Genomic DNA, 13334 nt, shown 5'->3' with positions numbered 1-13334 from the left:
TGAGCAGGCTTAAAGTAATCCCGTGAGACAGTGTCCTAAAGAATCCATCCAACATGAGCGAGTAAAACGAGGGAGACTCTGGGAATGGGGAACACTTTCAATAGGCAAAAAACAAAAAACATTGCAGCATTAAAATTGTTCACAAATGCTGCAATTTGAAACGGAGGAAATGATTCCTGACACTAGAAATATGTGCCTAATTATCCTGAGACGGACTACAGCAATTTCTTGGCTGTGAATCATATAATTTCTTAGAAAGAAAAATCATTCAGTTACTGCTAAAAGACATCAATCTTTAAAGTTTTGGCATTTGTATGCAGAAGGATATGCAAGTTATTGGAAGTCCAGCCAATATATTCACACAAAAAAACTCATTTTAAGATGAGCAGAAGTTGTAGGTAGTAGTTGAAGGTGGATTTTTGGTTAAATGGAAATAAGGCCAGGTGGTATTGGAATGTGTATATTGATGTTGGCACTGATATTCTACTGTCGACCTCACCCATCAATTTTCAGATTGCCATAGAGCAGTGTTTCTCAAAGTGGGTGGCGTGGGGGGCGCAGAGTCACACCGGGCGGGAGGGAGACGGGGCACCCAGGGGAACTAATGTTTTAACGTCTGAACTTTTTCAACGGCCAAACAATTAACAAAAAGTGTTCAGTAGGTTGTAGCGAAGAAAAACGCTGCTCAGGTACACAGGATGGACAAATATTTGACAGGGACGAAAAGAAGAACGGACAATGAACAGTTTTCCAGCGCTGACAGAACGTAATCAAACACCCTTGCATCAGTACGTGATCTACGCCGCGACTGGCGCGATATTATGACTCAGCGCATGCCACGCTCAACGTCATCCCGTGTGGCAGGTGGAAAATGTTATGTTGTTGCATGACTGATGTTGTTGATGTGGTCGATTTCATCAAAACAAGACCCCTGAAAGCGCGCCTATTCTCTGCACTTTGTGAGGAGATGGGAGCACAACATAAAGCTGTGTTGTTTCACAGGGAAGCCAGGATGGTGGATGTTACAAAAGTGGTTTGCCAAAAAAAGTTATTTCCACAGCAGAAAAGTGAAAGGAGTATTCTTGTTTAAAAAGTAATGTTCAGGATTTAATGTCACAAAGAGTGATTTGCTAAAGTTGTTTATTTGTATAAAATAAATGAGTTCATAAATGAAGGGAAAAGTGAAATAAATGTGAAATGAATGTTCATGATAAAAAAAAAAGAATGTTGGTTTTGATATCACAAAAAGTGGTGTGCCAAAGGTAAAACACTATTTGCACATTTATGTTGTTTCGGTGAATTTGAAAAAAACTATTTTGTCACCATTTTGGCTTTTGGGGAAGGGGCATGAAAAATTATCTTCCTCCAAGGTGGGGCGTGACAGAGAAAATTTGAGAATCACTGCCCTAATGCCATGCAAGTCTATGGGGTCAAAAGTCAACTTTGTCCTAGAGACATGGGACCACTTGCAGGTTCATCGGGATCCCTCAATACACAGCCACGTCATATTTGGGGCTTCTAGCCCCAAACTTTTCTTCCTCCAAGGTGGGGCTTGACAGAGAAAGTTTGAGAACCACTGCCATAGAGGCAGCCAGTGGGCTTGCTTGACCCAGCCACAACATCTTGATTATGGTGATATCCTTGCTGTTCCATCTACAAACCACACTCACTTGCAAGAGGAGTCGTGTAGGACAGAGGTTTGCCTGACAAATAGATCCTAACAGCTCCAGAATCCCAGTGATGTGCATAATACATTCAACACCTATCAGTCTATGGCTTGAAATAGCTGGTGGCACATTTGCATTCCACAATGGATATCTCCAGAAAACAATCTCCAATAAGGACATGGGAACAACGTTGATTCTTTCGCAGTCATCCAGTCAACGCTGAGGCCTGACATAGTCATTGGTAGACAGTAGGCAAAGACGGCCGTTCTGGTTGAACTGACCGTACCACGGGACCGAGGTTGTGAGGAGGCCCATGAGAGGACAAATCTAAAATACCAATGCCTCCGCCAGGAGTGCAGAGGGCTGCAGACGTGGCTGTTTCCGGCAGCGGCGGGATCTTGAGAGTAGAGTGCAGTCTGTGTGGACAGGGCTCACTGCAGTAGGAGTGCCAAGGAAGGAGCAGAAGACAGCTGCACGCAGGATCGGGGAAGGAGCGGAAAGAGCTTCTCGTTGGCTCTGGTTCAAGAGGGATGAGGAAGGCTGAAGGCTTGGCGCCCACCAGCTGGAGGGTGGCATAGAAGCTCGTGAACTTCTTAAATCGGAATTAAACCTAAATTTGAGTTCCAGCGTATATGCGTGGGCACCAGTCATTGAAAAGCAAGTCACGTGAGGAGACTGGGCTTCTTCAATTCACATGCAACCTAGTCGTTAAAAGCCTCTCAGCTAGTGCAACACAGCCCTTGCCATTAACTTCCTGGCCCCTTCTGGACTTTATTTTCTTGAGAGTAAAATGTGTCATAATTTCAACTCACAGCTGTGTGTCAGGTCAAATTTCTGGTTAATTTGAGTGCTCAGAAGAGCCTGTCAAAATCCCCAAATACCAAACATGTCAGACAGACATTTTCTGACCCCGCTACAGTCAGTGTCATAGTATGCATAAATGCTGACTGTTTCTTTAAAGTACCCCAACTTCACCCCAACTGATCAAAGCAGATGAGCGCCCTCTGAAGTTCGGATCTACTTGAGGTTTCCTCCTACAGGGAAGTCTTTCCTGGTCCCAATAACACCATGCGTGCTCTGGAGAGTTCAGTGGCTTTTCTCCTGATCGTGCAAAGCACTTTGAGACTCCTTTGGGTGCTATATAGCTCTGTGCAAATAAAAGCTGATTGATTGAAGAATACTGGTCTCCTAATGGGAAAAAAAAAACAGTCTACAGATTTAATATGCTATACTCTGTCATGTTATTGATGACACAAGCAATGGCAGTAAAGTACAGCTTAGTGGTTATGTTACTATTGTTTGTAAGGGTTGAGAGTGACTCTTTGCTGACTGACTACTGTATCTCCACGACTGGGCACTGTCTGAGTAAATGTCATTCCACATCTGCAGCCTTTAAACGGTCAAACTTGTTCCTAAACTTTACCCAAAGTGTCTCTTCCACATCCAATTACAATACAAGTCCACATTTCCCCTCTGCATTCTCAGGGTCCCGGTTGTAGTTGCGCAGGTCAGCCACACCTGGGCGCTGTTGCCTTACGCTCCCGTCTGCACCCCCCCCACCCCTCCTTCCCCACCCTCCCTCTCCCTCTCCCTCTCTCCGTCAGCCCCAGCCTGCCTCTCTCTCCTCCTGCCTCTCTCCTCCTGCCTCAGCCAACCCGGGCTGTGCCGAGCTGCTCCCTGCGGGATCAGAGCTGCTCCCCCGCCGGGACCCTTCTCTCACATCCCCCTGCTGGGACGCGGCTACATTTCCAGCCAAGCACTGCCTGCCTTGGCTTTATTATGTGTGTCTGCGCCGCAGCCCCGCCAGCAGAGGCAGGCAGAGGAGGAGGAGGAGGGAGACTGGTAGCCAGAGTCAGGACAAAGAAAAAGCAGGGAGACAGAGGCTAGCGAAGGGTTCGACTTGACAGAGAAATCCAACTATCTCTCCTCTCTTTCTCTTTTTTCTTCCAAAATAGCTTACCGTCGGCACGGCGTTTGAGAATTATCACAAAACTAAGAAGCGTGGGACCATAGCCGTGTTCCCCTCGGGGGGTGGAGATGCAGGAGGTGGGGGAGAAAAGCGCAATGTCCCTGCCACCAGACCACCACCACCTAGTGTAGAATAGCGGGACGGAACACGGGGGAGCCGCTCGACTCGATACCGGTACCGCTTTTCTTTAAAAAAAAAAAAAAAAAAAAAAAAGAAGAAGGAAAGAGCGTCACAGATTCAAACAGTTCCGATATACTTGAATAAGCACCGGCGAAGAAGTGAGGAAGCGGTGGCCGGTCTTGATTAAAAAAAAAAGCGAAAGAGCGAGAAAAAAAAACAACCTCCAGAACATTCTCGGTCGTTTTTTTACCCTTTCTCACCTGGACCGACACGTAACTGCGGTGGTGGTGCCGCCTCGGACAGTCGAACAGTCGGACATTCGGACGGGCGCCCTTGACACTTTTTCCTTTTTTCCTCTCTCTCTCTCTCTCTCTCTCTCTCTCTCTCTCTCTCTCTCTCTCTCTCTCTCTTTTTTTTTGAGAAGACCGCGAGGTGTTTGTCGCGCGCGCCTGGCTGGTCCGCAAAGTGTTGAGAAAAGTCGGCACGAGCGTCACAAGCGAAAAGCGCGTGCCGCGGGGATCAAGAGCGAAGTGGTGGGGGGGAGAAAAAAAAGCAAACGAAGAAGACTGACGGCATCTCGCTTCTAGCCGAAGAAGAAGAAAAAGAAGAAGAAGAAGAAGAAGAAGAGGAAAAGGGAATACCCAGAGGAAGTTAGCAGCACCCAGCAACCTCTCCTTACGTTTATTCTACAGGTTGCTCCCCAACCCCAGTGACTGGAAACTAAAGACGGGGGGGAAACAGTTCCAAGCGTCGCCTCGTCCCTCCCGGCGTGCTTCGGGTGTGTTGTCGCTGGACTTCCGTCCGCCTGAGACTGTGTGAGGCTGCCGCATTGCAACAGGCGAAGAAACAGCAGCCGAGTGAGGAGCAGGAGAAGGAGGTGGAGGTGGAAGAGGAGAAGAAGAAGAAGAAGAAGGAGGAGAGGGAGGACCGTGTGCGGTTAGCTGAAGACACGGGACGTTGCGACGGCAATTCAACGCTCTCAGAAACTATTCCAAGAGGCAGAAATGTCTAGACGAAAACAGGCCAAGCCGCGCTCTGTCAAAGGTAAGAAGCGACCAGCCGCCGGACCTTCATGTCAACAAGAGCCGGAGCTATCAGAGCCCGTGCACGGGATTTCTCTCTTTCACTCTTTTCCTCCCTGTGTCAGCGAATTTTAAAATGTACTTTCCCATCAAGGGCAGGCAGGCGCTGTCATTTTTTTTTTTACGACGCGGGTCATTTCTTACGTTAATATCAAGAGCGTCTGCTCATTTAAAGTAAAGGAGGACGAGGGGCTAATTGTTATTGGTGCAACAATACTGTCACTGATACTGTGTAGAAGAGAAGATTTACGTGATTTTAAATCAATTTTGAATCGCTTAAAAGTGTCGCGTCCCATAAAGCAAAGCCATTTACAAAGCTGCAGAGCAGTAAATGTGTCCCTCCGCCGGACCGTCGACTAATTGTTTTTTTTATTTTTTTAATTTGCTGCCACTCTGTCAAAACTTGAAAGACGATGCGTCCATGTATCATTTTCCAGACAGAGTGGGCTGCGCTTTGGAATACGTTTGCAGTAATTCACTTTGTAAATGGGGAGGGCATGAAATGTGGGCTTATTCTTTCTCATGTTGTGTTCTGTTGCATCCCACTGCTGCTTTTGTAGCTGTAACGTTTGACAGTGTGACCTCCTAATCAATTCACTTAGTTCCCATAGTATGTCTATGTGACTCATGTCCCCCACCCCCAAAGCAAGGAATAATAATTATAATTTTGGATCCAAATGTCGAAAGTCTTAAAACACAATTCAAAGGCTAAACGTCAATCGTTGAGTTGAGATTTAAGAATATTTTTACGTGTTGAAAACTTCTTTTATCATTTCCGTTCTCAAAAAAAAAACAACAAAAAAAATACAAAAAAAATGAACAGGTTACTTACATTTAAACACTGATATTTGTGTCAGTAGATTTATTTAGCATGTTTCATATAGAAAGCCGCTTCCTTTTTTGAAGCCATGAAAGTGTCCCTTTCCCCCCCTCAGAATAAAATAGTATTCATTGCCGTGCATGGGTGAGTGGGCATCATGCATGAGGGCATGTGGTGGCCTTGGTTGCAATGTTTTCTTTATAGGACCCAGATGGGCAACGGGACGGGCTGACCATGTGGTTGCCACCCCCCCGCCCCCCACCCCCTTTCACCATATAGGCTTACTTTTTCTGCGACTGTCTGGCAGACGCGCTGATTTCCGACAACAGTTTCAAAGTGGCCGTTTAAGATCGATTAGCAGGGTTGGCGTTCAGGTTCTCACTTTACACCTGCTCTCGTCAGAGGTCATTCTGGATTCAATTTGTCCAGTGTGAGAGAAACCTCGCATCGAAATTGGACCAGTGAGCAAGTGTGAAGTGTCTGAGAAATGCTCACGATTGATAGGCTGACGCGTTTAACTGGACGCCGCGTGTTTTTAGATGTGATAACTCGTTGGACAATATAAGGTTCGCTGAGGACAGAAGGCACAGAAGGCGAATGGAGAGCAGGGGAAAGGCAGGTGAACTTGTGTTGGACAGGACTCCAAATTATTTTGGAATTTGCTGTCAAGCATTATCTTTACCGAGATTTCAATAATAAGTGCTGGAAAAAAAGAATCTACCTTGACGGAAAAAAAAAAAAATCACCATGTGATTTTTTTTTTTTTGGTTAACAGATGGACGATTGTTATTGCACAGTCGCTTTCCGTCAATTCTGACCTCAGAAACAAAGATTTTATTAGAATAAAAAAATCAATTCCATATTCTGAATTGACAACATCATTTAAACAATAAAATCTATTCCTAGAAATTAATCATTCTGAACACACGACCCAGTTCTCAAATAGTGTTTCTGGTTTAGTTTTTTAAATAGTATTTAAGTTGTCTTCGTCTTTTCATGCTTTCACCTCATTGGTTCAAATAAGTGTAAAAATCTATGGCCCTCAATTTGTCCCTTTGGCTGTGGGTTCCTGTGCATCCATTCCTCAGAAGCTCATGTTGTGAAGTTGATGCAGGTCAGTATCAGCAGCAAAAAAAAAAGAAAAAAAATCACAACACTGGCAAATCGGTGTAATACAGTCGCCAGTGTTTTTAAGTGTTCAATAGTCCTAAACATGGCTCACCCTGACACCCTTATACACTGGACCACCACTATCCTGTGTTCAAGTTTGTGTTGGTGTGAAAAAAACGTGAAAAAAATTCAAAGACGTGTGTGTACATTGCATCAGCTGCCATTATTTTTTCAAAAAGTGGTCTAAAAAAAAAAAAAATCACTGAATTTTTTAATACGTCTATGCAGAAGCCTTTGCTTACTACAGTGTGTGTGTGTGTGTGTGTGTGTGTGTGTGTGTGTGTGTGTGTGTGTGTGTGTGTGTGTGTGTGTGTGTGTGGATGCTTATACTGGTGAGATCTTCCCTCTTGTGTTTGTGTGCATCTATTACAGACATGCACACTTTTGTTTCTCGCTGCCTCTGTGTTGGTGTGTGTGTGTGTGTGTGTGTGTGTGTGTGTGTGTGTGTGTGTGAGTGTGTGCGCGCGCGCGCGCGACTAGGGCAGCCCGGTCTCAGCAGCCGGGATAACCAGAGCTGGGCTTTAGTCAGGCAGCCAAGTGAAGCCGAGCGAGGCAAAGCCGGGGCAGACGTCGGCGCACTCTGTGTGTTCTGGTGTGCGTCCGTGTGCGCGGCCAAAGGTAACACAGCCCTTGTAGTCTGGCTGGCGTCGGAGCGCCGTGTGTTTAGTGCATGTGTACTCATGCGTCGGTGCGTGCACATGCGTGCCGCTATCTCTCCTCCGCACCTTGCCCCCGCTGACAGCTTGGCAAGACCTGGCATGGTGGTGGAGGGGAAGGGGGGGGGGGATGGAGGATAGAGAGAGACGGGGACGGAGGTGATAGAGGGATTGGAGGGGTGCGGTGGGAGGAAGGAGAGGTGTTTAGGTGCGGCCTGTGTGTGTGTGTGTGTGTGCGTTTTTTTTTTTTTAACGCGGCAGGTGAGGGAGCGAGGAAGGCCACGACGAGGTGAGCGCTGCCAAGGGGGATTATGGGTGTTTTCGTGTTTCTCTGTCTTTCACCTGCTCACCCGACTCTGACCGCCCGGCTCGGCTTTACAGGCCCGCCGTCCAGCCGGGCGTCCTGCAACAATAACAAGTCCCACTTCATGCATCCTCAGCTTTAGGTATGCGCTCGCAGAGAGCCCCCCCTGCCACGGGGAGAAATTGTAGAAAATCTAAGGCTGATTGTGCCCACGGTTGCCCTTTAATTGCCCCCTTTTACATTCCTAAATCACAGGGGTAAACTGTGGGGTGATTGGATGTATTTGGTAATTAGCTGCGTTTCCATCACCCCTAGAATTGCGCGAAACCTAAATATGGCAATAAAACAATTGGTAATGCAAACACCTACATTTTGAAAAACCTCTTGCTAAAAGGTTTCTTTCATTGGGTGGTTTGTCAGACGTATCGATATAGAGGTATATCGCAAAAGTGTCAGCAGTTTTTCCGCATTTACCGGACGTGACGTACAGGGTCACGTGACCAGTTCACTTCAAGTGAAAATGTTGCGTTATGTTTGGACGGAGGAGGAGACAGGATTTTTTAAAATTTTTTATTTATTTATTTATTTTTTTTACAATTAATCAAGTATTTAAAGAAAAATATAACAACCATTCTTGACAGCAAACAACATCGAAATGGATATTTATACAAAAAATGTTGTACCTCCATCCTCCTCAAAGTGGGGTCTCGCGGGCCGAGATTTGACGAGAATTACGGCTTATGCGCTTCACACCATTCAACGCAAACGCCTGCAAATCCCAATGTGCTTTGTCCAAATTTTTAAGAAATATCGCTTTTATTTTGCGAAAAGCGGTCATGGAAACGCAGCTACTGATTATTCTGGAAGGGATATTTCTGTAACTGGCGACTTGTCCAGGCTTTTGCCCTGTGACAGCTGGGATAAACTCCAGCAGACCCCTGCAAGTTCAGGAAGAAGTTGGTATTGAAAATGGAATGGATGGATATTTCTGTCTGTAAGGTTTTTTTTTCTCTCTCAATATTTCGATGTTTGCCAACATCTAAGCGTAGGCGGCTAAAATTCTGAAAAAAAATGAACGGCTGAAAGAATATGATGCGATTCAAGCGGGTTGAATGCACATTTTAGATGTCACTTATCGTGGCCTTGTTTTTTTTAACAGTTTATCAACCTTCAGTAGGACGCCTTGCAAATTTCATAGAAGAAAATGCTTTGTTGACTTGTCAGTTTCTTCGTGCACTACAGTTTTCAGTTACAAGTTGCACTCTGTGATTGGAACAGCTGCAGCAGTTGTCATATTACTGCCCCCTTTGCACATCTCACCGCTGGTACATACAGTATACTTGACCAGTCTCGCCTTTACAGCGATTTGCCTTGTTAGCAGTTGGGGGGTGGGGTGGGGGGAGGGGGGGGACTCGGCTAATTGCCCGCCTGTTAATTGAACACGGACTAATGGTGCGATGATGGGGCATGAAAGTGGCTGATGGTCTGTGAGGGGAAAGGAGGGGTGAGTAGGGGAGAGAAATGAGAAAGCGCTACTTCTCCCTTATCAAAATATTATTTCGCTGGATTAATCCGTTTTTAATGTGCGTCTTTAGCGAGGCGAGGCAGTGAAGAAAAAAAAAAATCTCCTTCTCTGTCTGCTCCAGCAGCCTTACCGTCCTATCTCTTCCTCTCTTTTTCCTCTTTCTCTCAGCTCCTGGCCCCCAGAGTCTCTCATGCATTATGTAGCGATGATTATTACTTAATTACACATTAATAAATCCGCTTCATTTGCAGGACATTAAATGGGAGTTGAGCACATATGACAGGGAGATGGAGGAGTTCAGGGAGGACTGGAAAAGGGGAAGGGAGGGCGATGGAGGGAAGGCTCACTCTCATTTTTTTCAGCCGGTTATTTGCTATTGACTCAAGCTCTTCACTCCACTCTTTGACCGCCAGTGCGTATGGGGCACTGAAACTACTCTGAAACTCTCTTCTACTTCGTCTCATCCCTCTCTTTCTGTCGTTCTCTCCTTCATATTTTATTGAACCGTTAGTCTGAATTGTGTGTTTCTTGCCTTTGGTAACTGAGATGATCACAAAGGTCAGTCATATGCCTGCATCTAGCGAAAATTAGTTCATGCGCTGGCGTCATAGTGTTACAGCAGGGGTGGGCAAACTTTTTGACTGGTGGTTCTGAAATGTGACGGAGGGGGAGCCGGAGCAGGAGCAGATGGATGGAGTGTTTTGGTGACCCATCTCATAGGAGGAGAAAATATATCATGGGATAAGCAGAAAACGTGTGCTTTAATGTCAATTGAAAATGAACAGGAGCAAAGTTGCAACAAAATCAGTGTCTTTGAAGCCCCACGGTATTCAGCTCTTTATTGAAACGACTCTTAAAACACTGCAAAAACTGGATGTAATACAGCTATTTTATGACTTACTTTGTATTAATATCATTTCTTCAAGTTTGTCGGGCCGGATTACGAAGCTTAATGGGCCACATATGGCCCCCGGGCCGTGGTTTGCCCGTCCCTGTGTTCCAGGCATGCCCGAGAAGCTGAAGCTGTTTGTAAAATCATGCTCACAAACCAACACACTGCATTGAGCGATGATCCTCCTCAGCTGCTACACAGCCTCACTCTGTAAATCAGGGTTATTGGTGTGCGCTAATTCATGTAAGTATGCGAGATGAAAGTAATGAAAAAAAAAAAAACTTTAAGATGGTAATTATTCATTGCCTGGAGTTAAAGTTATTGTCAATTAACTGCTTGAGACTTTAAAATTAACAACCCCCAGCCCCCCCAAATGTGGGTAAAAGTTAATTGTGGTGGGAAATGCCATCAAGTTACAAGGCAATTTACTGCTTGCCGAATCTAATTCTGATAATCCTACAAAGGTAAAATAAAAGCGCGAGGTGCAAACGGAGGTCGGCGAGTCTGAAGCAAAGGCAGCTCCTGTTTGCGTTTGCTCTCGTTTTCAACCCGGCGGCGTCCCTGCGTTTGACAGCAGCTCCGGCCTCGGCCGTGTTTCGGAGAGTACAGTTAATCTCCCCCCCCCACCCCCCCACCCCCTCTCCACTTTTTTCCTTTCCCTTTCCCATTTTTTCTCTCGCGCTCTGACGCTCTCGCTGCATCTGGCTTTACCATCAGACTGGCTCAGCATCAGGACACAGGCTTTCACAGAGTGATGGATCCTTGTAAAACTCAAAGACCCCACACATGTGGCTTGGATTATGTAAAAGGTTGTTTCGCAGGTACTCTCGTCGCCGCCGCCGCGCTCTTATCCGCGCGGAAAACGTCTCACGCCTTGTTCTTATCTAATCTTGTTGTGTTGTTTGGTTCCATCGGCGGTTGGGCACGTGCGGGAGGAGTTGCTGTACGAAAGCTTTGCATTAAAGCTCGCTGAACCATTAAATGGCTTTTTTTGAAAGCTTTGTTCGAAATTCCATTGACTCCCCAGCTGGGGGGGCTGGATTTAGTTTTGGTAGTTTTTTTTCCCTCTTTTTTAATGGGATACAACAAGCTAATGTAATTGTGCATTGGCCCCCGGTAATATGGTGCTTTGCGTGTAATGGACTCGTGTCGATCTCCTCTCAGCTGCAATCAGAATTACTTAACAGTCGAACACTCAGAGTAGGAAGTGAAGGTGGCGTTGGCAAGAGCTGGAACAAAAAAATAAGATTAATCACGTCTGAGGATTCCAGGGTGTCGGCGTAACGTGCATTTCAGCACGTGGTCGGAATGGAACCGTCACTGCACCGTTGGGTACACCTGTACTTGCTGTATGAAGGGCTGTGAAAGAAAAGAGAGCGCAGGCACGCTAGCAGCCTAACGTTTACAATTGGAAACAAAACAAAATCAAACGTATTTGTCGTCAAAATTTTGTCCCACGAGAGTTGACGAGAATTACGGCTGACGCGCCTCACGCCACACCAACGAAAAAACGCCTGCGAATCGCAATTGCACTTTGTCGAAATTCTGGAAGCATCGATGGAAACGCAGCTACTGTGGCTGGAAGAATTACACAAGAATGTGTCTTACGGCCCAAAGTAAACTTGCTGCTTCGGAAAGAGTAGACAGTCACTTTATTCACGATCTTTTTTGCACAGCTGTATAGCTTGATTATCTTATCAAGGTTCACTTGATGAATCGAAATCAATCAGTGAGCGTGCAGTGTCGCGTCATTTCCACCCCCCCCCCCCATAAACTAACAAAGTACATTATTTGATAGGCTCGGGATAGGATTTTGGTATATACGAGCCAGGGAGCGAACTCCACGCGCCCACAGCGGGTCAAGGCCCGCAGTGAGTTGCGTGCGTGCCAGCGACAACTCCTTATCAGCGGCCAGCCTGGTGCGCTCGTGTAGTTTTAGTGTGTTTGAAGAGGGCTCCGTCCGCCACAACTGTGCCATTGTGGCAGCTTAGCTGGCCTCGTTTATCAGCGGCAAAAACTCACTGGACCTACTGGAATAACACACACACACACACACACACACACACACACAGACATGCACACAAATGTGCTCATCACCATCACGCTCATGTTGGAAGAGTAGAAAGATGATGCTGGTGTGACTCTGCACATGGACACATATACATCCCCTCCCAGGACAAGAGCATGGGCCAAATTCCACTTTATCTGATTGGTGTGAACTTCACCATTCTGTGCTCGGGAGGTTGCTGTCGGCGTCTCTGAAGTGAGAAAGACACCGAAATAAAATGGACTCCATCGCCGATGGATGTGCGGAACCGCAGTGAACATAAGTTAGCTGCGTTTCCATTACCCGTAAAATTGCGCCAAAACCTAAATATCGCAATAAAAAAGTGGTAATGGAAACGTCTACATTTTGAAAAACCTCGCAAATATCGCTGAAAGGTTTTGCACTCTCACGAGGTGGTTTTCCGTGTTGATGTAGAGGTGTATCGCAGAAGTGCAATGGAAACATCTTCGACTTTATTGGTTCCGTCTTTTAAGATGCAGGATGAATCCAAATTGGAATACAAACGGTGCTCTAATCAGTGGACGTGAGACACGTGCACACAGACTTCTCTGCGATTCTCTGTGGGGAAACCCAACAGTAACTTATGAATCAGTTCATCTGCGTCCGCCGAGCATCTCTCCCTTCTGTCTTCCCCTCTTCCGTAGAATGCTTTTCATCCTCCCTTCTGCCTTCCACCCCTTCGCCTAATAATCCCTCCCCCTTTCCATTCTGTACATTAAACATTAGTTGTGGGGGCAATTAGCAGTGCCCCTGTGCACACCTGGCTGATGCATAATATATTTATGTGGGGCCACCCTCCCTTCCTCCCTCCTTCTGTCTGGCACACACAACTGCTGTTGATGTAAGGGGTGACTTTTGGGAAATGGGGAAATTTTTAATGTGAGCGTGTATGGAATTGTTGAACTTTAAACCCCCTGGTCTGACCGGGTGTCACCTTCCGGGTTGCGAGGTCAGATTCCAGAGTCTGCGGTCAAGGGAAAAAGAAAACGTTGATATGGTTTTCATTGAAACAAAATCTTGATTTCTACCATCAAAGCTGTATCGTACTGTACGTCCAAGAT

General features: G+C 46.1%; 1 protein-coding gene across 2 annotated transcripts in view; it reads left to right on the top strand.

The window, feature by feature from the left end:
- The first annotated feature begins 3280 nt into the window (after positions 1 to 3280).
- The window catches only part of znf423 (zinc finger protein 423), a 134867-nt gene continuing 124813 nt past the window's right edge, over positions 3281 to 13334 (top strand). For both annotated transcript variants that reach the window (XM_076042661.1, XM_076042660.1), the window contains exon 1: positions 3281 to 4800. In XM_076042661.1, coding sequence (XP_075898776.1) covers positions 4761 to 4800 — 40 coding nt within the window. In that variant the 5' untranslated portion in view covers positions 3281 to 4760. The remainder of the gene's footprint in view (positions 4801 to 13334) is intronic.

This window comes from Nelusetta ayraudi, unplaced genomic scaffold (genome assembly GCF_046127955.1).
Source record: "Nelusetta ayraudi isolate G7.1 ecotype Tasmania unplaced genomic scaffold, CSIRO-AGI_Nayr_v1 ptg000071l, whole genome shotgun sequence".
Classification (NCBI taxonomy): domain Eukaryota; kingdom Metazoa; phylum Chordata; class Actinopteri; order Tetraodontiformes; family Monacanthidae; genus Nelusetta; species Nelusetta ayraudi.
Note: the sequence above shows the minus strand (reverse complement) of the source record. Positions and strands in the feature narration are given on the sequence as shown.